This window comes from Oryctolagus cuniculus, chromosome 17 (genome assembly GCF_964237555.1).
Source record: "Oryctolagus cuniculus chromosome 17, mOryCun1.1, whole genome shotgun sequence".
NCBI lineage: Eukaryota > Metazoa > Chordata > Mammalia > Lagomorpha > Leporidae > Oryctolagus > Oryctolagus cuniculus.
Window position 1 is genome coordinate 43,388,563 of NC_091448.1, and position 24,265 is coordinate 43,412,827.

The following is a 24,265-nucleotide window of genomic DNA, read 5'->3' on the forward strand; positions in this document are numbered from 1 at the left end:
TCGACCACATGGTTCGTGCATCGCTGCTGTTCAGGGCAGGGGGCATCAGAGGTAGGCAGGCCCTCATCTCCCACCCTGTCTCCCTCTCCCACCCTGTCTCCCTCTCCCAGGTGGGGACTGGGGAACGGGGAGCAGCAGGTGAGGGGGCCAGTGAAGCTGAGGCCACACCAGGGCTGGGAGCAGGTTTCCGCCCGATCACCCCTTGCTCCCAGCCCAGTCCTTCCATGGCTCAGCCTCCCTGGCTGGCTCCACACCCAGAGAAGGCCCTGCAGGTCTCAGGTGGGTGAGGATGACACATGCTAGTCCTTTATTGTTTAGTTGCCTGCCGGCAGGCAGAGCTCCCCTGTCTTCCCAGGGGCGGAGTCACTGTGGCTGCATAAACTCTGATGGAGCAGGTGGCCCCGGGGGCTGCAGCCAAGGCCTCCCCCAAAGACCTGGGGTCCTGAACAGAACCCCACCCCTCATCACACCCCCCAACAAGACACACCCAGTGGGAGGCACGGCTCCACTCTGCCCCCAGCACAGAACTCCACCTCCTGCCCCCGTCCCCACGCTCGCTTCAGACAAGCCACCAACTGGCTGGGGCACCCTGGGTGGACAGCCTTTGTCCAAGCTGTGGCACCAGCAGCAGCCTCCTAACACTACCTAACTTAGGGCAGCTTTCCCTACAAAACACACACACGAGGTGTGGTTGGAATAAAATATATTTCATATAAATATTTCTATCAAATAAACATATAGGGAAGGCCCAAGAGGCCCTTGGGAACACATTGGAGTATTTTTTTTAAATACAGAGGCATAAATAACTATACACAGGGCGGTCATATACAGTTGCAGGACAGCGTCCCCTGGTGGTCACTCAGAGCGGAGCAATGACTTGCCAGGCCTGGTGTAGGGACCAGAGAGGTCCCCGCTCCTCTGACCCCTGTGAAGGTGGGTTCCAGGGAGAGAAGAGGCTCCACCCAGTGCAGGCTGCACCCTGGCAGTGCAGAAAGGAGATGTTCGAGGCTTTGGGATAATCACGTTCCTCCTCCTGCCCAGGCCCCGCGACCTGGATAGTCAGAAGTCAGCTCCATCCTCAGATTCCGTGCCTTTAGCTTCTCCGTGGGCTGTCAGAGCCCGGTGTCGCCGGGCTGCTCCGACCTCTGCACCTCGTAGGGAAATGCTGCGCCAAAGATATCTTCGTGGTAGCGCTTCCGGCTCTACAGAGAAACAGCCGACAATGTGTCGGTGCCACTGGCCCAGCCACCTTGCCTTCACCACGTCCCTGCTGGCCCGAGCCCGGCTCCCTCTCCCCCACGTGGTCACAAGCCATGCGCCCTCCCTGCCACCAGGTGAAGGTCTGCACTTGGATTTGGCGTCCAGGCTGCACCTGATGGGGTGGCCCAACTCCACACCTTCCCACGCCGCCCGGGGGGATGGCAGCCCGGGGCCCGCCTGCTGCTCGTCCTGTAAGATGCTTCCAGAGGTGGGAGCTACGAGATGCCAGGGCTTGGGAAGTGTCACGACGCACAGCGGCACGTGACAGGCTGGTGGAGGTCTCGCAGGAAAGCAGTGTGTTTGCCTTGTTTAACTGAGCATGTCCCTAGCTACTGGGCCTTGGCACCTTTTTATGTCAAATATCTATCGACCAAATGAACGCATTTTGGAAAATGTCTTTGATCTCTTGGCTGTCCATCAGATAGGCCAGAGTGGCTCCTACCCCAGGGCCTTTGCACGTGTGGTTCCCATTCACCAAAAGGAGGTACAGAGCTCGCCTATGGACTTCTCACAGCTGGCTGGCAACCAGACCAGGACACACAGCCCAGTCTTTTAAAGCCCTCCAGGCTTCTTTCATGGCCAGAGGCATTTCTAGGCCTGCCTCCCTGGCTCTACCCAGGCCCTGGCTCCCACAGCGTGCATCCTTGGCCTGCAGCCCCGCCCGCGCACCAGCCACCATACCTTGAGAAGGAAGAAATAGTCCTCCACCTGCTCCTCGCTCAGGCTCAGCTTGGCAGCCACCAGCTGCTTGAGGACGAGGGCCACGTCCCGGGCCATGCACACGCCCCCACACACGTAGATGTGGCCTGGCTCCTCCAGGAGGACACGCAGCACCTCGTCGGCCAGCTTCTGCCGCAGCAGGTCTTGAACGTACACCTGAACCAGAGGAGACACAGGGCCCGGCCCCCTGCTGCCACAGCCAGGCATGGGGAGAGGGCATGCAGGGGGAGCTCGCAGAGGGAGCCGCTCAGGGCATGTGCACCAACGGCCCGGCCACCACTGGAGAGGTGAATGCGGGCCACAGGCCTGGCCTCGAGGCACTTACCGCCAAGTGGGGTGACTGCCCCCGAGTTCATCACATCCCAAGAGGCCTCCAGCGAGCCGGCTTCCCAAGGCCCATCTGCCTACTCCCCGGAAAAGGGAGCCCCTCGGGGCAGAGCGTGCCGTGGCCCAGCTGTCATTCAAGGCAGGGCTTTGGGTTCCCAGGATCCCCAGGCTCTGGGGAACAATTGGGGACCCTCAAGATGCACAGTGGCCCCAGGGTCGGGTCTGAGGGAAGCCTGGGGTCAGGTTCATGGGCCTGAAACAAAGTCAGTCCCAGCCCCCCAGGCTCATAGGGCAGTAGCTGCCCCTCCAACCCTACCAGGCTCCCGCGGGCAGCTGGCCTGAGCCACCTGTCCCCAGCAGTGTGCGGCCCAGGGCTGGGCTCTGGATTCACCTGCCCTGTGACCCGACTGGGTCCTGGACCACCTGGGGAGGACCCCTGGAGGCTGTCCACTGGCCTCTAGCTGGAGCTGAGAAGACAGTGGACCAGAGAGGGGTGAGCCTGGCAGGGAATCAGGGCACAGCCCGCATCGGTGCCTGGAACAAGCACTTACCTTGGGCTGGCCGGGCAGGCGCGAGTAGGCCGTGTGCACCCCGCTCAGCACCCCCTTCTGCATCATCTCCAGCAACTCCTCCCAGTACAGGTGGTCCTCGTCTGGGTGGCGGCACCCGAACACCAGGATCATGCGGCCGCCCCGGAGCCCTGTGGGATCCAGCAGGCTGCAGTTACCAAGGTGGCCACCAGAGGCACCCAACTTGAATTCTCATTCCATTCTCGCCAGGATCCTATCTGGTACTCTCCCCATTTCACAGGACAGAAAACTGAGGCCCTCATTCACGCCACACAACTGAAAGTGCAGATTCCACTAAGCCCATCAGTGGTCTAAAGTGGGGACTTTTCCCACTGCCCCCCTACCCCCCATGGCTGCAACATCAGAGGCAGGAAGCCAGCAGTCCTAGCCCCCAGAGCCCCCTCAGGCTGTGGCACGCTGGTTGGGGGGATGGGCCTCACTCTGGAGAGGGGCCAGGCAACATCTGTGGGTGGTGGCATGACTCCTCCCGCCCCCGGTTCTTCTCCCAGGCAGTGTCCGCTCCCACCCAGGAAGCCGGAAGTCGTACCTTTGTACTCGGAGTCATGGAGTCGCTGCTGCCAGAAACTGCGGAAGGGGGCGATGCCCGTGCCGGGCCCAATGAGGATGCAGGGATGGGAGGGGTCCTCGGGGAGCTGGAAGCCGCTGGCACTGCAGGGGAAGGAGAGAGAGAGAGACCCCTGCCTCAGACACTGCTGGCTGGGTGCATGTGCAGGCCAGGGGCTGGGGAGCTGGGTGTGGGGCGAGGCTGGAGAGGACGTGGAGCTCAGCGCTGACTTCCCAAGGCCTGCGGGCTGCTCGTCTCCCCTAGAACCTTGTGAGCAGGCTGAGCTCGCTGCATGCTGCCCTCCCCACTCCCACCCCCCACCCCCCACCACTGCTATTCCTGCTAGAGCCCAGCCACATCCCGCAGCCAGCCAGGGCAAAGCGTGGGGAGACCCAGTGGGACCCTAACGCCTTCTTTATGGGCCCAGGAGCCCCGAGGGGTACAAGCCCCAGATCCCTGGCCTTTACCCCAGAATGCCCAAGCCCCAGCCTCCCCAGGGACAGCAGAAGGGGTGGTTACCTCCGCACGAAGCAGGGCACTGGGTCTTGGGGCTTCAGGCTGCTGAGCCACGTGCTGCAGACTCCATGGTGCAGGGGTCCCTGGCCACCTGCAGTGACAGCACAGACGTGACCTCCATCCCCCCACACCAGGACACCCCTCGGCCCGCTCACTCAGGTCCTCTCAGGCTAAACGTTGGGGTCCCTGGCTCAGAGACCCACCCTCCACGTGCCCAGAGCCGGGGAAGGAGGAAAGCTCCTTTTGCCAAAGCAGAAACCAAATCTCAGGTCTCTCGGTCAAGGTCACTCAGGTCGCAGGTTCTCCTACCCCTACTCAAGTGCTCCTTCCTCCAGGGACCCTCCCAGGCCCATTCAGCTCCACTGACAGCAGCCCCGGAAGGCCACTGCCAAGTGCCTCTGCAGGGCTGGCCTTGCTGGCGCGGAGGCCGGCTGACAGAGACCTGAGCATGCTGCCTGCTCCAGTGTCTCGTTCTGCCCCCCAGCGGCCCCTCCTCGGTTTGACCCTGGCCCTCTCTGAATGCCAGCCCCTTCCCCACAGCCCAGACTTGACCACAGGAAACTATCCACCCTGGGAAGTCCTCTGGTGTCCCCTGGGAGGGGCCTCCCCTCTCGGGGTCTGGGGGCGGAGCCAGGGCTGGGTGGGCGCGCTCAGGCAGGGTAGAGTGCATGACTTGACAAACTGCGTGATGCTGCTTTGCAGAGCAGAGAGGACCGGGGAAGGGCCAGCTCCCAGTTTGGCAGACCCAGGCAGTGACCAGCCACGGCGGACAGGGGAGGGGGCCTCAGCCGCCATCTGCTACCCGCACGCTCCTTCTCAGCACAAAGACAATCACCTAATCACAGCTGTGCCCGCCTCTTGCTGGCCCCTCTGGATGGCCTATGTGTGCCGTGTTTCCCCCACGGTGCCAGGCACGCAGAGGTACACCACCGACAGAACGACCAAGTGAGCCGACAACCAAGGCCGAAACACCCGCGTGTGCGCCGGGCAGTCGGCGAGACTGAGACTCACTGGGCTCCTGTGGGGCGAGGGCTGCTTTGTACATCTGTTCTCACTACGTTGTCCCAGCAGCACCAGGCCCATCCCATGGCCAACAAATTGGACTTGACAGTTCACCTGTGGGGGCCTGGCTCTCAGCTCTCCCCTTTGAACAAGCGGCTTCGCCTCCCTGCGCCTCGCACACGAAGGGGTCAGCTGAACATCTGGCTCACGGCAACCTCTTCCCTGCCCCTCCCGGTACCGTTAGCGGTCAACCAGAATTCTCCAGGGCGCCTGCCCCAGCCTCACCTCGGGGGCGGTACGTGACCACGGCCACGGTGAGGTGGACCTCCGTGGGCGTGTGGTCCTGGGAGGAGCTGATCGAGTAGTATCGGGGCTTCAGGTTGGGCAGCTGGGACAGCAGGAAGGCAGCAGACAGCCGCAGCGACGGGAACTCCTCCAGCACCTCCAGGAACGTGGGGCTGTTGGTGAGCTTCCACTTGTTGTACTCTGAGGGCTGGAAACCAGGGGCAGTGTGAGGCACTCGGGGTGCCTTCCCCACTCGGGATCGGGGGAGGCTGGCGGGACCCAGTGTGTATTCATTCGTTTGCTCACTGAACACGCACCAGGTGCACCCGGCGCTGTCCAGGGTGCTGACATCCCCCAGCTGGAGAGTTAAGTTCCTGCTCTAGAGGCACTGGGTACAGTGGGCAGCATTTTCTCTAAGTATGTGCTTGGAATTCCACCATCAGTGACTCACGGGCAGGGGTCAAATTTTTGTTACACTCTAATCTGAGGCATGGCTTTGGAACCGATCAGGCTTTGAAATCTTGGCTGGATGCCCTTACTGGCTGTGGAATCCTGTCCCAACTACTTAGCCCTTACGAAATGAAGAAAGTGCACACCCTGTGGGGATATTGTAGGAATTAAATGAGAAAACGTGGGCCAAGTTAGTACAGCAAAGCCACAGAATAATGGCAGTGGAGGTGGCTGGAATTGGGACAATTGGCAATGATCATGATAACAGCAATGATGATGGTATCCAGTGCATTTTGCAAAGACTTGGGCCCAGAAAATGAGAGTTAATGCACTCTCATTAATTTATTGATTCAGCTACCCATGGGTCACTACATCCATTTACCCCTTCATCCACTCTGTCCATCCTCCAACAGTTCTTACATGCCAACTGTGAGTCAGGTTTTTGGGAACCCTAACACAGACGGGCCACAGCGGTTTCCTTTTAAGCTAATTTCCAAGCACGTGCACCCTGGCTACATCCTGCAGACACCCAGCTGATCTCAGCTCAACACCTCCGTGTCCGAGAGAGGGGGCAGCAGGTGATGCCTGCTTCCTACCAGCCTGTGACCTGGGCTGGGTCCCACTGGGAGCTTAAAGACCGGCTCTGGGCTCTGGGTGCCCCTACTCTGGGACTTGCCCTGCTGCCACCCTCTCCGCCCCCATTGGCCCTGACTCACCTGGCACAAGGTCACCAGCCGCTGTCTCTCGGCCTCTTCCGTGGCCAGTCGGGAAAGTTTCTGGAGCAGCAGCTGGGTTGGGGGCGTGGTGATGTCCAGGAAGTAGGTGAGGGCTTGGCTGAGTGAGCAGGGGGGCAGCCTCTTGTCTCTGACCCAGTAGCTGCCTGCATAGGACAGGAAGGTGTCAGGTTGAAGAAAACACCCAACTTGGGCTTCTCAGAAGGAGACAAGGGCTCTGGGGAAGACGCTTTCCACCCTCCATCTGCAGGAGAGAGGAGACCCTGAAGTTCTGGCTCCAAGAGCAGCAAAAGGAGAAAGAAGGTGGTGCCCAGACAGGGCTGCCAGGGTCCCCTAACAGGCAGCCCACCGACATGATCCCAGGGAACCAACCATGGCCCTCCCTGGCCTGGACTTGAAGTTCAGCAAGACACCCACAGGTGCACCACAGACTCACAACGACTAACCCCACCACAGACGTGTGCACTCCAGGGCCAGCTGCTGACTTGGAGCACAGCCCATGACCATAGTCCCGTGGGCGTTCGGGGGAGCAGACGATCAACCCAAAGCGAGGTGGGTGGCAAGTCCTCCCAGGAGGCCGTATGCTGGGGGTCGGACCTTGGAGCCTACATAACTGGGTCCAGACTCTGGCTCCTCACTCAACAGCTGGGTGGCTGAACATCGTGGGCCTTGGTTCCTTCCCCATGAAATGTGTATAATAACGAAACCTATCTGGCTGGTGCTGAGCACGTGTGGACAGGAGCTGGCAGAGTGCCCGGTACACGGCTACCCGATACACGTGAGGTAAAGAGATTATGATGTCATTTCTTGGGGCCAGGGAGAGGCCTGATGCACTGTGTGCTCTCCCTATGGTCACGAAGATGTCTCTGTCCCCTTGTGCCCATATTTCAGGCTCTGTCGCCCTCTCCTGGACAGTGGGGGCACTGCCAGACTGTGCTTCCTGACTCCTGTTCTGCTCACTGTTTCTGGGGATACAACCTTTGTAAATGTCGTTACCGCCAAGGAAACTAAGGCCAGGGATAGGACTATTGTCGGCAGACAAGAGGGAAGGGGTGGCGGGCTGGGGGCTAGGGGCTGGTGCTGAGGCCGGGCCCCCTCAGCCCCGTGTGCCGTGCACAGGCTCACCGCTCTCAGCCAGGATCTGCAGATGCACGGTTTGGTGGGGGTCAGGACAGTCCACTACTCGTTCCAAGATGCCTTGGACCAGGGCCGGCTGGTTGCTGGGGCAAACCCCGAGGTGCTCTCCGGGCAGGTAGCTCAGGCCAGGGCTGCCCTCGCAGGACAGCTGCACCAGGACGGTGGCTCGGCTGCGGAAGGGAAGGGAGGTCTCTGGTGACGTCACCAGGATTTCCTGCAGTGCTCCCTGATGGGCGGGGTGGCTTCCCCAGGAAATGCGCCCTCCTTCCATTTTCCTGCCCCAGCTCGTGAACCTGGGTCACCGGCCTGTGCTCAGGACAGGGCACGCGCTCAGGTGTGGGTGCCCAAGAGAGCCTGGGGCCAGCTCTGATGGCTCAGCCCCCAGGCTCTACCTGAAGAAGGCATCCGGCCTGAGATGTGCAGGCACTTCTCGAGAAAGCTTCCTTGCCCCAAGCACAAACCCTGTTCTTACAGAACAAAGACCTAGTGAAGCCACAACAGGTACATACAACCTACAGATAAGCCACAACCCTCACTTGTCCTGGCTGGGAGATGGCCTGCCCTGCCCACGCTTTTCACAGAGGTTCTTTAGGAAAAAGCCATCCCCTCCTTTTAGTGGAAGAGCACAGGGAGGCAGGAGTAGCCTCCCAGGCTGCACAACTGGCCGTGGTTAGTGGGACCCAATGTCAGGGCACAGGTGGCCACCAGGGCCAGCCGATGAGAGCTGGTCCTCCCCCCGGCGCCAGTGCCAAGGTCGGCGGAGAGTTCCCTCCCCAGCCTTCAAAGACTGACTTGCTCCGGTCTTTCATTCATTAAAATAAAGCCAAGGGAGGACCATCTGAGGAGCCCTCCCTTCTCTTACCTGGATCTTGGACTCTGTAGATTCCGCAGAGATTTGAGCTTCATGGTCATCACATTCTTGGCGTGCAGGCTGCTGAGGGCTGTGAGGGCAGGGACAAGGACATGGCAGGGGGAGCTTGGAGGGGGCCTCCGCATGCCTCAGACTCGGGCCCTATTCTCGGGGTGTCGATAGGAGCTTTCTCCTTGCTGTTTCCCTGCTTTGAGCGAGGGTGGCTGTGCTGCAGTCGGGTACGGGAATTCGATTTAGAAACCACAACAGGGGAGTCCCAGGACACCTCCGTGCCTTACAAGCCACAGGAGAAGACAGCTGGAGTCAGGGACCTCCTGAGCCTGCAGCACTTCTGCGCCCAAGGGCCCAGCGCAGCAGCCAGGGCACACGGAGGCGAGTTCGCCCCCTGGAGCTGCCTCTGAAAAACCTCGACACTCGCTGCCTTCGGGACCTGGCCACTCGTTAGCCACTTCTTCACCTGCCTGAACTTCAACCTCTCTGTGCCTCTCTCACAAGTTCAAGGTCAGGTTCCCATGTGGTCAAGGAGCCCAGAATAGTGCCTGGCACACACAGGCCTATTCCCTCCTCTTTCTGCCACCCTCCCCAGCTTCCTCCTGAATGAGCCCCCCCCCCCCCAGCAGGCTCATGAGTGCCGTGAGAGGCGCCTGGCAGCCCCCGGCCAGCGGTCTCTGTCCAGAGGGAAGCTCCGGGACCCCGCCCAGGCAGGAAGGGCACTCAGGTGGGTACCTCTGTTCAGGTCCAAAGGCTGGGAGTCCTGCACGAGCCTGTAGTGGTGCGGCTCCCAGGTCACACTGGACGTGTAGAGTTTGGGGATCTGAATGCGTTCTTTGCCTCGGATGCCAAACGTCTCACAGGCTGCCTGGAAGACAGGGCAGACAGGTGTCGTAAGCCATCATCGTCACCATCGATGGTGACAACAGGGGACCCGTTGTAATCAGGGCAGGACACCGAGCCAGGTGCTTGTCCAATTCCCCTGCATGCCCATGTGACGGGCCATCGCGAAGACACAGCCAGGCCCAGGCTTGGCACCCCGTGGCTCCAGCTCTCATTACGAATGCTAACACTGATATCACCGGGTTATCCCATGCATACCGCAAAGGTGGTTTGATTGCTTATTGGTGTTCCTGATGTGGGATCACTTGGAGGCTGGGCTTTGGGACCATGTCTGCCCCACCCCAAACCCCCCAGGTACCCCTGCTGAGTGCAAGGCGATGAGTCAAGCAACAGCTGAGAGTGCAGAGGCCGCGGCCAGGCCCCTGGCTGTGCGGCCCCCAACCCCACCCCGGGGAAGTACCCACACACCTGGCAGGTGCAGCCCATCAGGTCTGTGCCAAGGGGGACTGACCTTGAAGGTCTGCACGGCCCAGCTGCGGAAGGCGTCCTCCTGCCCACTGAGCTCATCCCCTTCGCCGAGCGGGGCGAGCTGGGAGGCCCCCAGGTGGCACAGCTTCTGGTCAATGTCACGGGCAAAGGCGCAGAACTGAGGGTACATGCTGGAGCCGAGGCCGAAGACCGCGTACCTGTCCCAGGAGGTCACACACATGGAGCCTCACGCCCCAGGCAAGCAGCACCCAGCACCCAACAGCAACAGCCCAGGGGCAGGCCAGCCACACGCTCTCCCCTGCTGGCCCTCTCTGGCCCCAGCCCCTCCACCCTGGCCTCACCAAGTCCCCTGACCAGTGCTTGGCCAGCATACCTGTGGGAGGAGCTAGGCTCCAGGTGTGACCCTCAACACACCTGAGGACACACCTGAGCCCCAGGCTGTCTCTGTGCTGGGACTCTCCCAGATAAGCCCCTCTGCACACCCAGCTCCATCCCCTGCCCCAGGCTCTGGGGTGAGGAGCGGCTGTACCTGAACTTGTTGGTGAGCTCCTTCAGCATGAAGAGGGACCTCTTCAGTTTCTAGAAAGACAGAGAACAAACAGCCCTCAGTCCAGGATTCATATCTGCCCTCCAGTGGCCCACCTACAAGGCAGCCACATCCGGCAGAAGGCTGCTGGCCCACCGTGGACACCAGCTGCAGAGTGGGGCCGCCCGGCTGGGGCTCTGGTTGCCAGGCGACAAGTTCAATTTGTCTCTCCCCCAAATAACATAACATCGCAGTGGGAAAACATCTTCCTTATTTGTTATTTATTTTTTAAAGATTTGAAAGGCAGAGAGAGAGAGAGAGAGATCTTCTATCCACTGGTTCACTCCCTAAATGGCCATAACATCTGAGGCTGGGCCAGGCAGAAACCAGGGATCAGGAGTCTCATCTGGTCTCTCACATGGGTGTACTTGGGCCATCTTCCGATGCTTTCCCAGGTGCATTAGCAGGGAGCTGGATTGGAAGTGGGGCAGCTGGGACTTGAACTGGTGCCCATTTGGGATACCTGTGTTGCAGCCGGCATCTTAACCTGCAGTGCCAGCCCTATAATTTATTTTACTTTTTCTCTGTTCAGTTACCCTTTGTCCTCCTGAGCAGTAGGGAGACAATCTCAAATGGTGCTAACAAAGCCTCAACACCTAACACTTTCCCCATTAGGTTTTTTTTTTTTTTTAAGATTTTATTTATTTATTTTAAAGACAGAGCTAGAAAGAGGTAGAGGCAGAGAGAAAGAGGTCTTCCATCCACTGGTTCTCTCTCCAGATGATCACAACAGCCAGAGCTGCGCCAATCCAAAGCCAGGAGCTAGGAGCTTCTTCTAGGTCTCCCACATGGGTGCAGAGGCCCAAGTACTTGGGCCATTTTCTTTTTTTTTTTAAGATTTTTTTTTTTTTTATTTGACAGGTAGAGTTAGACATTTAGAGAGAGACAGAGAGAAAGGTCTTCTTCCCGTTGGTTCACCCCCCAAATGGCTGCCACAGCCGGAGCTACACCGATTTGAAGCCAGGAGCCAGGTGCTTCCTCCTGGTCTCCCATGCGGGTACAGGGCCCAAGGACCTGGGCCATCCTCCACTGCCTTCCCGGACCACAGCAGAGAGCTGGACTGGAAGAGGAGCAACCGGAACTAGAACCCAGTGCCATATGGGATGCCGGCGCTGCAGGCGGAAGATTAACCTAGTGCGCCACCACGTCGGATTGGGCCATCTTCTACTGCTTTCCCAGGCCACAGCAGAGAGCAGGATTGGAAGTAGAGCAGCCGGGACTCAAACCGGCACCCACATAGGATGCTGGCACTGCAGGCAGCGGCTTTACCTGCTACACCACAGTGCTGGCCCTCCCAATTACTCTTTGGGGGGGGTGGCTCTTTAAAAAAATAGGGGTGGTGGGCACTTGGCACAGCAGTTAAGTGATGGCTGGAGAGGTCCACATCCACAGTGGAACGCCTGGTCCGCGTCCTGGCTCCTCTGCTTCCTACTAATGAGTACCCTGGGGGACAGCAGGTGGTGGTCCAAGTACTTGGGTCCCTGCCACCCACATATGACACCTGGATTGTGTTCCAGGCTCCTGGCTTCGGCCTGGTCCAACCCCGACTGTGGGCAGGCATTTGGGGAGTGAACCAGCGGAAGGAAGATCTCTCTCTCTTCCCCTCTTTCTGTCGCTCTTTCAAAAAAAAAAAAAAAAATATATATATATATATATAGCTCACTTACATTTCATTGAATTGACTTTTTGTCGATTTTCACTTGTGTGATTTTGATACCAGTTTCCTTTAAATGCCACTCTTTAAATACAAAACATGTCATAGAAAAGGTGCCATACGGGTGCTTGCGAAGCAGGCAGGCCAACGACTGGAGTGCTCCCTCCCAAGCCGAGTTCCGCCAAACCCTTTCCTGGGTCCTGCAGGGGCTACCTTGGGCCACCCACCTCTCCATTGCCGGGGGAGTCTCCATTGCCAAACGTGCTGGTCACCACCAGCAGCAGCTGCTCCCGCTCCAGGTTGCTCAGCTGGTATTCATCCATGCAAAGGACCTGCACAGCACCGAGGTGGACCTCAGCCCTCGGCTCTGGGGCAGGGCCCTCCACACCCTCCCCAGACGTCTTGTGCTCCCCTCACCCCTTAGGCTAGGAGCCCCTCATCACCTGTCTCCCCCAGGGCCCAGCACTGGGGGCCACAGAGGAAGCAAATGAACTGCCCTGACCATGAGTACCCTGGAGGCTCTGTCTCCAAACTGCATATTCCAAGTCAGAGCCACTCTCAGCCTTCCCACTGCAGCCCAAATCCTCCCTGGTGGATGCCTGTCCCACAAACACAACCCCGCCTGGAGGCCACAGCAGGTGCCACGTGCCATCAGCTCCTTTTCTCCCAGGCCCGCCTGACAGACATGTATCTGTCCCTTCCAGCCCCGGATCCCCGGAGCCAAGAGGCGTCACATGTACTCCTTGCCCAGGGCCATGTTTCTCCAGGCACCGCACTGGCCGTGCCATGTCCGCAGGACAGCAGGGTCACCTCTGTCTCCCAGAAGCCATGTGACCCTGGGAAAGCCACCTGGGCTGCCTGACCCCAGCTCCGTCCTCTGCACTAACAGCCACGTGGCCCTCCGCCTGCTCTGCAGGGCTGCTGGGGGCGTGCAGCGAGCAGCCTGCTGGTGCAACCTCAGAGCCCAGTGCTGGCCCAGCAGGTGGCCTTGGATTTCCTCCTCCATTGCTGGAGGCAGGGGCACGGCTTAGTCTCCTTGGAGGTTTAATTTGTCTGCGTCACGATCACTCCCCTCCTCACTCAGCCCCGCACCCTGCACAGAAGGGGTTCTGTGGATGCCAGTAAAACTCATCAGGAGCAGCTCGGGGGCACTGAGGCACGGCGTCATTAGAAAGCGTTTCTCCAACCGTGTCCCCAGGAACTCCTGGCTAAGTCTGAGAGCCCCTGCACACAGACCTATCCTCCTCGCAGATTTACGCTGCACACCGGCACAGCCCGGCTCTGGGACTTCCAGGAGCAGAGAAACCTGGACGGCCACATGCCCCGGCCGTCTGTGCACACCAGCAGAGGAAACCGCAGCAGCCCCGCCCAGCCAGGTACCGTGGGGTTGAAGGCGCAGCCAAACAAGTCGCCCAGGTCCCGGGCCAGCGCTTCCGACTTTCCCGTCTCCGTGGCAAAGAGGATGGTGGCCCTGACACGGACCGCCAAGGTCTTGCGCATCAGCACAGAGGCAAAGAGGGCAGTTCTGTGGGGACAGAGGGACAGGCACGGTGTGAGGAGCCCGCCACAAGGATGGGCAGGGGGCGTGGTGTGAGGAGCCTACCACAAGGATGGGCGGGGGGGGGGCGGGAGCATGGGAGGGGCACCGCTAGCTAACAGCGTGGCAGGCTCCCGACAAGGGGACCCAACGTTCTCACCAGCTCTGCGCCCTCACTGGCACTCTCTCCTCCCCAGCCCCCTTGGGGACAGAGAGGAGGGGGAAGGTTGGGGCAAGGGCAGCAGGGGATGCTGGGAACTCTGGGAGCCAGACTCCTGCCAGGTCCCCTGTCCTTGAGGCCTGGAGGCGGGGGCTGAGTGGAAGGAAGAGACGAAGGTGAGAGAGCGACGTACCTCCCCAGGACTCGGAACTGCAGCCTTCTCCTCTGGGGCTTCTTCTTCATGTCCTGCCACGCGTGGGTTTTCCACGCCTCTACCTGCAGCACAGAAGGGCCAGGTGAGGGTGGGGTGGGGTCCTGAAATGTGGGAGGTGGAGGACTCTCCCCACGTGAATGAGCTGGGGCTGTGTGCCCCCCTCCCAGTCACGTGCTGTCGCCCAGCTCACAGCCTGTGCGTCACAGGGTGCAGCTGGTTCTCTTACACTTCTTTTTTTTTTAATGTATTTGAAAAGCAAAGAGACAGAGGGACAGAGAGAGCTTCCATCTGCTGGTTCACTCCCCAAAAGGCCTCAATGGCCAGGGCTGAGCCAGGCTGACGCCGGGAGCCCAGAGCTCCATCATGGTCGTCCACGTGGGTGGCAGGGGACTGAGCGCTTGGGCCATCTTCTGCATGAGCAGAAAGCTGGACTGGAAGTGGAGCAGCTGGGACTCAAACTGATAGAGTCAGCATCGCAGGCAGTGGCTTACCTGCTACACCACAACACCAGCCCCTCCCTTTCAAATAAATAAGGTGAAAGAAAGGGAAGAAGGCAGCAGGCAGGCAGCGCCAGCAGCCGGAGCTGGGGAATGACCGCAGGTGCTCCGACCGGGGTGTGGCGTCTCAGACTGGTTCCTGCCGGCTCCGGCAGCTGATTCTAGTGCTCACTAGGGTCCTGCAGGGAAGCAACTGTGCCCTCTTCTGCTTCCCATGCTTTAGCACAGGCACGCAGTGCACCCTGTAAGGTCCACACCTAACTGCCTTTAAACAGAACAGCAGGAGCTCCCTCAGCAGGCACAGCCGGCCCCGGGCCAACCAGCACACGCAGTCACCCCCCCTCACCCCCAACCCAACCCACATCCTCCGCGACACACGAGGAACCCCCTTCTGCCGCCCCAGCTCCGGCTGCCGGCTCTGCCATCTGGGCTGGGCCATCGCTCGCACGGTCCCCCGTGACCCACAGGTTCATCCCCCTCACTATTAGAGATGAGGAAACCAAGGCTGAGAAAGGTCAAGTGTGGCCAGAAAGAGGCAGAATCCGCAGAATCGGACCCGGTCTTTACGCTGGGTGACAGCCACACTCTCCCGTGGAAGCCAAAGCTTGTCAGAGGAACAGGTGCACACCCACGCCCACCGCCCGACCTGCGCCCTGAGCGCCCCCTACCTGGTAGTAGTAGAAAGGGGACAGGATGTAGTTGAGCATCTCCTGGTGGAACACGGGGGTGATGCTCCCGGACATCGGGGGGACCAGCCAGATCCAGTCGGCCGGGCAGCCGCCGCGCGAGCGGTACTCGTTCTGCATGTGCTTCATGAAGGACTCGGCCGCCGAGTGGTGGTCCATGATGGTCACGTTCCGCTTCTGAACCAGAGGGCAGCACGGTGGAGGGTGAGGTGGGGGTGGGGCGGCAGGGATGCCTCCCCGGTGGGGCTGGGAAGGCCTGGCCACCCGCAGCCTGCTGAGAATAAACGCCTACAGGCAGGGCCCAAGAACGACCACGGCAACAGGCAGCACGCAGCTTCCCCAGCCGCACGTTTCTGGATGTAGCTAACTCAGATCACAGTGCCTTCTTGCAGGTAATGAAAATACCACCCCACGGGGCTGGCACTGTGCAGCGGGTTACGCTGCCTCCTCCAATGCCAGCATCCCGTTTGGAGCACTGGTTCTGCTCCCAGCCATTCCACTTCTGAGCCGTTGCACCTAGGAAAGCAGAAGAGGATGGCCCAAGTGCTTCAGCCCGTCACCCACATGGGAGACCCGGATGGAGCTCCTAGATCCTGGCTTCAGCCTGGATCAGATCTGGGAGTGAACCAGTGCACTTCTCTCTCTCTCTCTCAGCTTTTCAAATAAGTAAATATTTAAAAAAAAATACCACCCCAGCCATTTGTGGAAAGTTCCAGGAGCTACGTCCTGGGGCTGAGGCTTCCTGGCCCAGGATTAGGCAGACACCTCTGTGGGGAGGTCTGAGCAGTGGGAAAACCATTGGACATGGAAATCTCCCACATCTAAAACCAGGAGCTGGGGTCTGAGCCACCTAGAAGGATCCAGCTAGGGCAGCCATGCCCTTCCGTGTCTGGGGCAACCCTTTCAGTGGAGAGACACCTGTTTACCATCATAGCCCCAATGCTGGCTTGAGCTAGTCCCAACATGACCTTGAGCTAGTCAGTCCGTAATATCCCCGAACCTCAGTCTCCTCATCTGTAATATGGGGCTCACAACAGTTCCTATGGGGGGCCAGCGCTGTGGACAGCGGGTTAAAGCCTTGGCCTGAAACACCGGCATCCCATATGGGCGCCAGTTCTAGTCCTGGCTGCTCCTCTTCCTAATGCCGCTCTCTGCTATGGCCTGGGAAAGCAGTGGAAGATGACCCAAGGACTTGGACCCCTGCACCCGCGTGGGAGACCCGGAAGAAGCTCCTGGCTCCTGGCTTTGGATCGGCGCAGCTCCGGCCATTGCGGCCATCTGGGGAGTGAACCCCTCTCTCTGTCTCTACCTTTCAAATAAATAAAATAAATTAAAAAAAAAAAAACAGTTCCTATGACATGAGGTTGTAGAAAGGATCCAGCGAGACGGCACAAGCAAAGTACAGCCCGTGCTCAGCAAACGCCGGCAGCCATTACTCCCATCTGTCAGTCACTGCCTAAGGCGCTGGCATGTCAGGGGGGGACACTGCCCCTTCTCTGCCTCAGCCCAACCAGGGGAAGCAGGAGGTCAGCCTTTGTCACGGGGCTGACGGCAGCGTGCAAAGGCTGCTGGGAGTAACAGAGGAGAGCCCCGCTGGGCAGAGGCCCTGGGGAGCGCCGGGCAGCGAGTCCTGAGAGCCGGGGACAAGTTGGCCAGGCAAGGGGCACTCTGGGACAGCACCAGGAGGCCCCGGAGGTGCAGCCACACCTTTTAAAATGTGACAAGCGCTCACACAGCATCAGGAGCATCTAAGCTCAGGAGCATCACCACGGTAACGATGGTACCCACACCACATCACCAGCACACCACGGCCGCCGCACACAGTGGGCACCCGGGCCAGCGGCACGCCTGCCATTGCGCATGCACCCGCATTTACTCGCAGCAACGGCCTAGCGAGCGGGGGTCTATTCTTAGCCTCACTCTGCAGGCGAGGAAATAAGGCCAAGCCCTTGGAAGCTTGTCCTGGAGGAGAGCCACGCGGAAGTCCTGCAGCCTCTGGGCACTGGGACGCAGCTGCCCGGGGCGGCAGATGCCCTGGGAGGGAGCTGCATCCTGCCGGCCCTCCCCTTCCTGAGGCAGGCCTGCACTTCCTGTTCCGCCTGCGCTCAGGCCCAGAAGCCCTGCCCCACGGAGCACAGGCTCCATCCGCCTCCTGGGTGATGGATCAGACACGGCCCCGTTTGCTCCTGGGCCCGGCTGAACAAACGTACAAACGACTGAACGACTCTGCCCAGTGGTTGAGTTAGCAGGCAGCTGCCAGCCCTGTAGAGAGGGCCCCAGCTTCCAAAGTCACGCCTTCCTGTGTTCCGCTGTCTTCCCGGGGGGGAAGGGAGCATTGATGTGAGTGGGAGCAGAGGGCTCCGTCCCACACAGGAGCCCGTCTGCTGTGTGTGGGCCCGAGAGGAGGGCCGCTCACTCCACACAGGGAAGGGGGAGCAACCCCTGCTCATGTGAGTGGAGCCAGCCCGGCGATGGTTTGCAGGAAGGAGGGTCTAGGCAGAGGGATAGGGTAAGTGCAAAGGCCCTGTGGTAGGAATCCTCTCGATGACTTTGAAAAACAAGAATTCCAGCACTACCAGAGGAGCAGTGGAGAACGAGAGCTGGGGCCTGGAGCGGCCTGGGGATGAGGAAGTGCCGCGAGATCTTTTGACAGTTTGGCTGTAAAGAGAAGCAGAAAAGAGACAGGAGCTGGAAGAAGCCTGGCCTCTGGGGGCAGGGATGTGGTTAGCTATGCAGTCCCTCCGTTGACTGTTGAGATGGGAGCTAGGACGGCCCCTCTGCACGCGGATGGGAAGGACCCAGCACGGACGGTGACCTGGAAGTGATTCCCTGAGCAACTGCGAGAGCACAGGACTCGGCGCCCGAGGGAAGCACCGGAGGCCTCGAGGGGTAAGGCGCTGCCTGGCGCTGCCCGGCTAGGGTGACCAGGAGCAGAAGGCTCACTGCTCTCACCTCCCAGCACCATGCCCGGTGTATACTGGGTGCACAATACAAGGGGGCTTTGTGAAAAAGGGAATGCAAAGCTAAGTCTGTTTGGGTGCAAAAAACTGGGGGATCCACGCATGATGTCTTCATGGCGTGCATTTCCCATGAACCCTTGCTGCCCCCTGCTGCTTCACACATGCGTGTGTGAACACTGCCCTCATGGGAAAGCCGAGGCCCTCGGCGAGCAGACGCACCTGGAAGCTGTGGAGCACGGCGATGTTGATCTCTGTGACGGCCTGATCTTTCCACAGCGACGCCAGCCTGTGCGTCTCCAGTCCCATCCTCCTGCCCACCTCCTGCAGACACAGAGTGATGGGGCTGAGGCCATCCCTGGGACGCACACCTGCAGCCAACCCGGCGAGGCGGCCCTCAGTACCTCCAGGATATTGTAGCGCTGGACGTCACAGAAGTCCCGGACTCCGATCTCTGTGCCCATGTACCAGCCGTTGAAGGGGCACGCGGGAAACTCGAGGCCGCCGGCCTCAAGCAGCATGTTGGCCACGGCAGGCAGGGCGTACCACTTCAGCTCCAGCTCCCGGAACCACTCGTACCTGGCGGGGAGGGAGAGCTGGCTGCAACGGCAGCCTTCATCTTTGCCCCCCACTCCCCTGCAGAAAGCTTCGGAAGAAGACTCGACCAAGAAAACGCCTTGCTAAGAGCTGATCTCAAAGTTCCTCTCCCTGGGACAGGTGCACTGTGGTCATTCATTCCCTCACATATCCCATGCTGAAGGCTGAGATGTTTTCTTTTCAGGAAAAGGAAGAGGGAGAGAGGGAGAGGGGGAGAGGGGGAGAGGGGGAGAGGGGGAGAGGGGGAGAGGGGGAGAGGGGGAGAGGGGGAGAGGGGGAGAGGGGGAGAGGGGGAGAGAGGGAGAGGGGGAGAGAGGGAGAGAGGGAGAGAGGGAGAGAGGGAGAGGGGAGAGAGGGAGGATCTTTCATCCTCTGGTTCACCCCTCAAATGGCTACAATGGCCGGTGCTCAGCCAGGACCTAGGAGCTTCATCTGGGTCTCTCATATGGATGCAGGGGCCCAAGCACTTGGGCCATCCTCTGCTGCTTTCCCAGGTGCATTAGTAAGGAGCTGGATGGGAAGCAGAGCAGCCAGGACTTGAACTGGTGCCCATATGGGATGCCGGCGCTGCAGATGGCGGCTTCACCCGCTCCACCACAGCACTGGCCTGAATGCTGAGATTCTAACATAACATGGTGGTTAGGGACTCGGGGTCAGCAGCCTGGGGTTCAGTTCTGCCTCAGCACAGCTAGTGGTGTGACCTTGAGTTTTTAGCCTCAGAATCCCCATCATCAAAACAGAGGTGGCATTAGCAAACTCACAGAATTATTATGAACATAATAATATCATTAATCTGTTTCACATAACTGAACACCTACTACGTGCCACACATCCTACTAGGTGTTGAGGATTCAAGAAAGGCAAGACTTCCAGCCTCTAAGGCCTTACAGTCTAGTGTCTAGACTCTGCAAAGGGAAACAAATAGGGAGACAGAAACAAGATGATGTGTCAGACTGAGAGCGAAGGTGCTTCCTTTCAAGATGGCCTTCTCAGAGAGGGTGGCCTTAGCAGGTGCCCTGATGGCCTTCTCAGAGAGGGTGGCCTTAGCAGGTGCCCTGATGGCCGTCTCAGAGAGGGTGGCCTTACAGCAGGTGCCTTGTTACAAGAAGAAATGACCTTTGCAAAATTCTGAGGACTGGGCAGGTGCGGCAGTGCAGATAGCCAGTGCAAAGGCTCAAGGTGGGACTGAGTTCAGAATGTTCAAGGGACAAGAGCCAGCCCAATGCCTGCTGGATGGCAAGTCTCAAGTAAGGAGGTCCTTCTGCAATCCCGTGTCCTGCCTGGAGGGGGGGTTGAGCCAGCTGAGCTCTTGAAGTCACTATGGGAGTGGGCATTTGGCGCAGCAGTGAAGACAACACTTGGGGCCCCACCTCCCATATCAGAGAGCCTGGCTCAAGTCCTGGCCCCGCCTCCAGTCCAGCTTCCTGCTAATGCACACCCTGAGAGGCAGCAGGTGATGGCTCAAGCACTTGGGTCCCTGCCACCCACGTGGGAGACCCAGATGCAGTTCCCGGCTCCTGGCTTCAGCCTGGCCCAGCCCCAGCTTTCGTGAGCCCTTGGAGAATAAACCAGCAGATGCAAGACCGCCTTGAGTCTGTCTCTCTGTATCTCTCTTCCATATATAAAAATGAAAATATATAAAAAATGAAATGAAATTCTTGAAAAAGGCAAACTCACTCTAGTCCTACGTTTGCCCCCAGCAGGCAGAGGGGCAGCTAAGATGGATGGCAGGAAGGCAAGAGGCCCGGGCTGCTCAGTTCAGGAATCTCAAAGGGTTCTGCCCCCAAAGTGACCATTTCCCAATCTTCTCCTTCTCCCCCACCCTCTCACCAACACATCCTCCTGCATCGGAGTCAGAGAGGCAACTGCAGGGCTGCCGTGGAACGGGGCGGAGGGGGGGCAGCAAACACGGGCCCTCGGCCTCACCTGCGGCTGCCTGGGCTCTGGGGGCGGGCCTGGGGTTGGACAGCCACTTGTGGCGGAGGCGCAGGCCCGCTGATTCACACCCCCAGCTCCCCCAGCCCACTCACTTGGGATGCTCCATGGGCACCTCGAGCACAATGTCAGCGGGGATTTCAAAGAGCTCGGGGTCCCGGCCGTCGGCCTGCAGGACCAGAGGCAGCACGTCGAAGCGGCCGAAATTGGGCTTCCAGCCCAGGTCGATGCACAGCTGGGGGAGTGGGGGCGAGACAGACCCAGAGAGTCACCTCCGGGCTCCAGCTGGCACCCACCACCGGGCTCCCAGCCCAGAGTCCCAGGGATGAGGCTGGGCCGGGTACCTGCGTGAACTCGGTGTTGGCTGGGTCCCCTTGGATGGTGCCGTCGGGCATGTGGTAGCCCGCGTACCGGATGAGCTGAGAGTTCCAGACTCGGAAGTCGTGCTTGCCGTCACTCCGCTGGGGGAACACGGTGATGGCGGACCTTCCCCGCACAGAGACAGTTGTTTAGCACCCAGTCCTGGGGGGACTCCCAGCCACCTCGCTGACCCTACCTGCCTCCTGCACCCAAGCAGCCTGAGCCAGCCTCTGACATCCCGCCCTCCTGCTCCCGCAAGCTCCTACCTTCCTTTAAGGCCAGCACAGGGGCCACCCTCTAGGGAGCCCTCCCAGCCCTCCCCACCGGGTGCCACGTCTCTCCCCTTGCAGTGAGGTTAGCTGGCCTTGCCTCATGCGAATTGTGGGTTTGCAGTGGGCTGGAGCAGCATCTTAAATGCTTGGTCACCTCCACAGGGGGGCACTGGATGTTTGCTGAACCCTTGACCCCATTAGCTGGGGAGGAAGGTAGGGCCAGGGGTCGAGCATGGTGGTAGAGACACACCCAGGAGCAGGGACTCTGTCATCTCTAAGCAAAACGCCGCACAGCACCACCTGCTGGAAGCTGACTCACTCTCCCCTCCAACAAAGTGAGGTGCCCTAACCCAGAACAGAGGCGAAGGATCCCCCAGCCTGCAGCAGGAAACCCAGGCACGCGCTGCTGGGGGGGTACAGCTAGTGGGACCAGGCTCGCCCTTGTCAGTCCCCAAACAAGCCTGAGTCCCTCTTTTTCTTTCTCCACGGTTTGCCTGGAGTCAGAGAAGCCTCCCCTAGACACAAGCGCATCCTTTGGCTGAGACTCGGGCGGCGCGAGCCCCGGGCATCCACCTGATGTTGCCGTTGTTGGTGGCGTAACGCAGATGCCTGCAGATGTGTTCAAACATTTCCTGTGCAGTGGAGCAGCTCCGGGCATCAAAGACCTGCGTACAGACCACGCCTGTCAAGGACTGCGGGGTGGGGGCGTCGCGAAGGGCCAGGGGCCACTGGAACTGAGTGCGCCGTGTATACCCAACTCCTCAACACCCAACATAACGAGGAGCGGGGCTTCCCCTCTCGGTACTGTTCCCAGCTCACGCTGGGTCCACCCCTTCTCCTGCTCTCCCAGGGGAGCACAAACAACTCCACTTGGAAGAACTCAGCAAAAATCAAAATCCCAAGAAAACACCCCGACTCAGGATTCCCACTACCCAGCCTGGTTCCTCTGCCACAGGAGCTCACAATATCCACCAGAGTTCATGTCTGGTCTAAGAGCTTTTCATAATATCCAACAGTTAAGAATCCCCCAATGAAAAGATGGCCCAGGCAGCTAGGATAAATAAAATGTTATCTCGGAGCCACGAAATAAATAAAATGTTATCTCGGAGCCACGAAATAAATAAAATGTTATCGAAATAAATGTTATCTTGGAGCTACGAAATAAATAAAACGTTATCTCAGAGCCACAAATCCAAACCCTAGACCTAAACAACCTCTCTTGCCGCACCTGGGCCCCCAGAAAAACAAAGTTATGGAGCCAAGTGCTGTGGTGCAGCAGGTTAAGTTTCTATCTGCAGCACTGGCATCCCATATGGGCACCAGTTCAAGTCCCACATGCTCCACTTCTGATCCAGCTTCCTGCTGATGGCTTGGGAAAGCAGCAGAAGATGGTCCAAGTGCCTGCACCCTGGCAACCACATTGGGGACCTGGAAGAAGCTCATGGCTTCTGACTGTGGCCTGGCCCAACCTTGCTGTTGTGGCCATTTGGGGAATGAACCAGTGAAAAGTCTCTCCTCTCTCTCTCTCTCTGCAACTCTACCTTTCAAATAAATGCTTGGAGCAGGCCACCCAGCCCCCTGCGTGGGGCACGCAGGACGCCCACCTGCAGGTTGGACCACTGGATCCTGCCGATGCAGCGAGGGGCGTTGCGCCAGGCCTGCTTGGTGGCGAAGATGAGCTCATCCCCCGTGAGCTGGTAGGTTCCTGTTGTTTCTATCTCCTTTGTGACCGCTTCCACCCTGGCCAGATGTGCCTCTATTTTTGCCCTGGGGACAGGAAGACGTTAGAAAGATCAGCAGAGAGATAGCCTAACATGGGGATTAATTCAATGCCCAGAAGCAGGAGCTGAACGAGGCCACCAGGAGGGCCAGCGGTCAACTGCCCCGAGTTCTGATCCCATCTGAACACAAGCCTGGGTCTTCACATTAACGCAGGGTCCTGCCGGCCTCGCTGCTGGCCTCGCGCCCGCCGGAACACTGCTGTCCCCGGGCGTTTTGCCGTAACCATTCAGTTCAGCAAGGTTGTTAGTTCTCTACTAACAAGGCGGAGAAACGTCTCTGCACACCACAGCAGCGTCAAGGGCGTACCTGCCCACCTCGCCACGCCCATCCCCGTGCACTGACAGTCACCGGCTCTGGACAGAGCAACTCTGTGTGTGAGGAAGGCATTTCTGGGTCCATTTCAGAATTTAGGATCTCAGGACTCCGAAGGTTAGGCAGCAGGCCCAGGCTCCTGACGTGGTGAAGAGCAACACTGGCCCTTGACCCAGTCCCGGGATCCCCCCGACGTTGGGCCCAGGCTCTTAGCTGCCTGCAGTGTCACCTTCTACCTTCCAGCCTAGGGGCTCTGTGAGCCCAGGGCATGCAGGGATGTGCTCAGGGGACAGCTCAGGCCCACACAGGGCCTGGGGTGGTCAGGACTCAGGCCTGTGGGGCCTCCATGAGCCTGCCCAGGGAGGAGCTGCACAAAACTCCTAGATTTGCTTTTCCCTCCATTCCCAGACTTTAGAAATATCCCAAAGGGAGGGACTCTGGTTTTGAAACACACACACACACATAGCAACCTTGAGATTTCCAATCAGCACCAAGGCAACAAGCAAAACCGTTGAAGGGATCAGCCCCTGATTAGCGACAGCAGACACCCGGAACAAAACAGCCTTTCTGGGACGAAGGGTGTCTCGGCAACTCTCCCTTGATTAGAGAAAAGGGCGCAGAGACAAAACACCCGGCCGCATTCAACGTCAAGGACACTGGCTGCCTGCAGGAGGGCGGCAGAGGTTGGTGCCTCTCCCGGCGGCAAGCCCTCCCTCCCCAGACAAAACTACGAGCTCCGCTGACGGTGTCCATTAGCCCTGAACAGAGGAGCAGTGGCTCTCGACATCTAGATCGGCACGCAGCGTCAGCAAGTCCCAGCCTCTAGGTATACTACATACACCGTACTTCTTCCTCCACGAAGGCGACCCGACCGGCTCGGCAGGCGGTGGCCTCGCTGTGGCACAACACAGAGCCGGCTGCCATTCGTCTCTCAGGAGGTCCCCATGTGGACGAGGG

The 24,265-nt window shown here is 59.3% G+C and overlaps 1 protein-coding gene across 5 annotated transcripts in view; it reads right to left on the reverse strand.

Annotated features, from left to right (window-relative positions):
- Nucleotides 1-686: 686 nt before the first annotated feature.
- NOS2 (nitric oxide synthase 2) overlaps nucleotides 687-24,265 on the reverse strand; it is a 42,200-nt gene continuing 18,621 nt past the window's right edge. For all 5 annotated transcript variants that reach the window (XM_017349094.3, XM_070061104.1, XM_070061102.1 and 2 more), the window contains 22 exons: nucleotides 22,819-22,981; nucleotides 21,788-21,879; nucleotides 20,927-21,068; nucleotides 20,678-20,817; nucleotides 18,455-18,629; nucleotides 18,273-18,374; nucleotides 15,076-15,270; nucleotides 13,890-13,972; nucleotides 13,380-13,524; nucleotides 12,227-12,331; nucleotides 10,289-10,338; nucleotides 9,782-9,956; nucleotides 9,163-9,295; nucleotides 8,428-8,506; nucleotides 7,554-7,735; nucleotides 6,411-6,574; nucleotides 5,245-5,452; nucleotides 3,961-4,048; nucleotides 3,424-3,545; nucleotides 2,859-3,007; nucleotides 1,942-2,136; nucleotides 687-1,202 (listed from right to left, as the gene is read on the reverse strand). In XM_017349094.3, coding sequence (XP_017204583.2) covers nucleotides 1,113-1,202; nucleotides 1,942-2,136; nucleotides 2,859-3,007; nucleotides 3,424-3,545; nucleotides 3,961-4,048; nucleotides 5,245-5,452; nucleotides 6,411-6,574; nucleotides 7,554-7,735; nucleotides 8,428-8,506; nucleotides 9,163-9,295; nucleotides 9,782-9,956; nucleotides 10,289-10,338; nucleotides 12,227-12,331; nucleotides 13,380-13,524; nucleotides 13,890-13,972; nucleotides 15,076-15,270; nucleotides 18,273-18,374; nucleotides 18,455-18,629; nucleotides 20,678-20,817; nucleotides 20,927-21,068; nucleotides 21,788-21,879; nucleotides 22,819-22,981 — 2,977 coding nt within the window. In that variant the 3' untranslated portion in view covers nucleotides 687-1,112. The remainder of the gene's footprint in view (nucleotides 1,203-1,941; nucleotides 2,137-2,858; nucleotides 3,008-3,423; nucleotides 3,546-3,960; nucleotides 4,049-5,244; nucleotides 5,453-6,410; nucleotides 6,575-7,553; nucleotides 7,736-8,427; nucleotides 8,507-9,162; nucleotides 9,296-9,781; nucleotides 9,957-10,288; nucleotides 10,339-12,226; nucleotides 12,332-13,379; nucleotides 13,525-13,889; nucleotides 13,973-15,075; nucleotides 15,271-18,272; nucleotides 18,375-18,454; nucleotides 18,630-20,677; nucleotides 20,818-20,926; nucleotides 21,069-21,787; nucleotides 21,880-22,818; nucleotides 22,982-24,265) is intronic.